The sequence below is a fragment of the Bubalus kerabau genome, chromosome 4 (assembly GCF_029407905.1).
Source record: "Bubalus kerabau isolate K-KA32 ecotype Philippines breed swamp buffalo chromosome 4, PCC_UOA_SB_1v2, whole genome shotgun sequence".
Classification (NCBI taxonomy): Eukaryota; Metazoa; Chordata; class Mammalia; order Artiodactyla; family Bovidae; genus Bubalus; species Bubalus kerabau.
The window spans coordinates 55,538,585-55,541,346 of NC_073627.1; the positions used below are offsets into that span (position 1 = coordinate 55,538,585).

Consider the following 2,762-nt stretch of genomic DNA (forward strand, 5'->3'; position numbering starts at 1 on the left):
CCTACGTCAGTCAGAGGAGGCACTCCCTATAGCTTTTCACCCACCCAGAATCAACACCACATACTTTTTGAATATTGACTATCAGCAAAGTGTGCGTGGTAGGGCATAAATAAATTATAAGATACATATTTATACCTCTGGGAGCTTAAAGTTGAATTATAGAGGGAAAACATAGATTCATGAAACATCCATTCATATTATAATGTGTTAACTGTTGCTTGATAAATGACTGATACAAAAAATGTATTAGAGACTGGAACATGGGTTTATTTAGATTAGGACGCTACACAGAGGAGAGTGATGAGCATTTATTATTCCAGACATGTTCTAGAAACTTTATGTGTTATTTAATTCCATTGAAATTTCTAGAAAGGAAAACTTCTTAGAGATGTGGAAACAGACTCAGGTAAATACCTTACTCAAGGTCAAATCTCATGGAATATAAAGTTCTGAAATTTGACTCTGGTTCTGTTGGTCTCTATTTTCCCACCACTATATTTCACTGAATCTTTGAAAAGCAGATAGCGTGCCACTGGAAGGCTTTAAGATATCTCATGAATGTGTATTCCAGCATCAAATAGTGAAATCTCCAAAGATGAGGCCACTTATATCAGAACATGGTATTATGATTTACAGATGAGGGTTCCATCATTTGGACTTGGACAGTTGCTTTGAGTCACTGAGCACTAGAACAGCACGTAGTAACTCCATGCATGTCTGTCTGTGGTGTGTTTTCTTTAGGTGTATGGAGAAGACATCATGGCATCAGGGAACCACACATGTATGACAGAATTTGTCTTTCTGGGGCTCTCACAGACTCAGGAGCTCCAGCTAGTCTTGTTTCTGGTGTTCCTGTTTGTCTACACAACCACTGTCATGGGAAACCTCCTCATCGTAGTGACAGTGAGCTCTGATTCCAGGCTCCACACACCCATGTATTTTCTGCTCAGAAACCTGGCTATCTTAGACCTCTGTTTCTCCTCAGTCACTGCTCCAAAGATGCTGGTGGACTTGCGTGCTGAGAAGAAAACCATCTCCTACCAGGGATGCATGACTCAAGTCTTCTTCTTCCACTTTCTGGGAGGTGCCATGGTCTTCTTCCTCTCAGTGATGGCCTATGACCGTCTTGTTGCCATCTCCCGGCCCCTCCACTATGTCACCATCATGAACACTCAGCTCTGTGTGGGGCTGGTGGTGACAGCCTGGATGGTAGGTTTTGTTCATTCCATTTCCCAACTGGTCCTGATGCTCCCACTGCCTTTCTGTGGCCCCAATGTCCTAGATAACTTCTACTGTGATGTTCCACAAGTGCTGAGACTCGCCTGCACTGACACTTCTGTCCTGGAGTTTCTCATGATCTGCAACAGTGGGATGTTGGATGTCATCTGGTTCCTCCTCCTCCTGGTCTCCTACTCAGCCATCCTGGTGATGCTGAGGTCCCACTCAGGGCAGGCAAGGAGGAAGGCAGCTTCCACCTGCACCACCCACATCATCGTGGTGTCTATGGTCTTCATTCCAAGCATTTACCTCTATGCCCGGCCCTTCACCTCCTTCTCCATGGACAAGGCTGTATCCATCAGCCACACGGTCATGACCCCCATGCTCAACCCCATGATCTACACCCTGAGGAACCAGGAAATGCAGGCAGCAGTGAAGAGATTAGGGAAACGCCGGGTGCTTTGTAAAAAGGAGTGATAGAGGGTCACTTCTTGTTGACTTTGTTTTCTATTTGTAAAGTGGAGAAAGCTGTCATATCCGTCCTCTTCATAGCTTGTGGATGTGCTGTGAGGGTAATTATAGAAGTGAATGACTATCAAAGATAAGCAACTTATTCAGATTTTTAGGAAAAAGGAAAATATCCTTTTTTTAATTTATTTATTTTAATTAGAGGCTAATCACTTTACAATATTGTATTGGTTTATACTCCTACAACAATAAGATGTGTTGCCATGGAAACATTCTGGAAAGCCACACCCTACTTTCTGCCTTCTTGGTGAACAGTTTCCTCTTAGGATGACAGCATTTCCCCAGAAGAGCAGCTCTGTTTTCTGTATTTGACCTATTTTTCCTGTACCCCATGTAGGTGTGAGTCTGGATTGTTGGAAACTGTACAATATTTAGAGTCTTAAGCCTTGGAGACCCTAACCCATCACTTACCAAATAGATAAGCTTGAATGAGATACTTGGTCTCTCTTGAACTCATAACTTCTTCTTCAACAAAGTTACTGAAATTAGTATCTGACCCCACACTTCCCAGCTTTATTATAAGAATCAAATCCAAAAAATTGTGAGAAAACATTGAATAAACCATATATTTTATTTGATTCAATTTTCAAGTTTGAAATTATCATGAATATGTAATTTTTTCACTTTACCTTTTAATATAGAGTAATTATTACAAGCAAAAGATTATGTGTAAAATGCATGTAAGTTGTAAAACACTATTATGTGAACATTCATATACCTGCTACTCAGTTCAAGAACCATAGGGTACCAAAAGCTTATACCTACCTACCCGTAGATTCTCTCATCACATCACTTTTCCACAGATGAAACTATGTTTTTGAATTTTATGTTTATCATTCCATTGCTTGTAAAAATAGCTTTACCACATTTTTACACAATCAGTTTATTGTAATGTTTTGCTTCTTTGAGCTTTATAAACATCTCAGACTGCATATAATATTCTGTTTTTTTCACTCAACAATGTTTTTTTTTAATTGGGGGCTAATTACTTTACAATATTGTAGTGGCTTTTGCCA

At 40.2% G+C, this 2,762-nt stretch overlaps 1 protein-coding gene across 1 annotated transcript; it reads left to right on the plus strand.

Annotated features, from left to right (window-relative positions):
* Positions 1–291: 291 nt before the first annotated feature.
* Positions 292–1,695, plus strand: LOC129651429 (olfactory receptor 4D2-like). Its single transcript, XM_055580154.1, has one exon. The coding sequence runs from the start codon at positions 760–762 to the stop codon at positions 1,693–1,695; it is 936 nt and encodes a 311-aa protein (XP_055436129.1). The 5' UTR covers positions 292–759.
* Positions 1,696–2,762: the final 1,067 nt, after the last annotated feature.

Bases quoted from the DNA above. Each gene is read 5' to 3' on its own strand.
- LOC129651429 (XM_055580154.1), top strand. From the start codon at position 760: ATGGCATCAGGGAACCACACATGTATGACAGAATTTGTCTTTCTGGGG.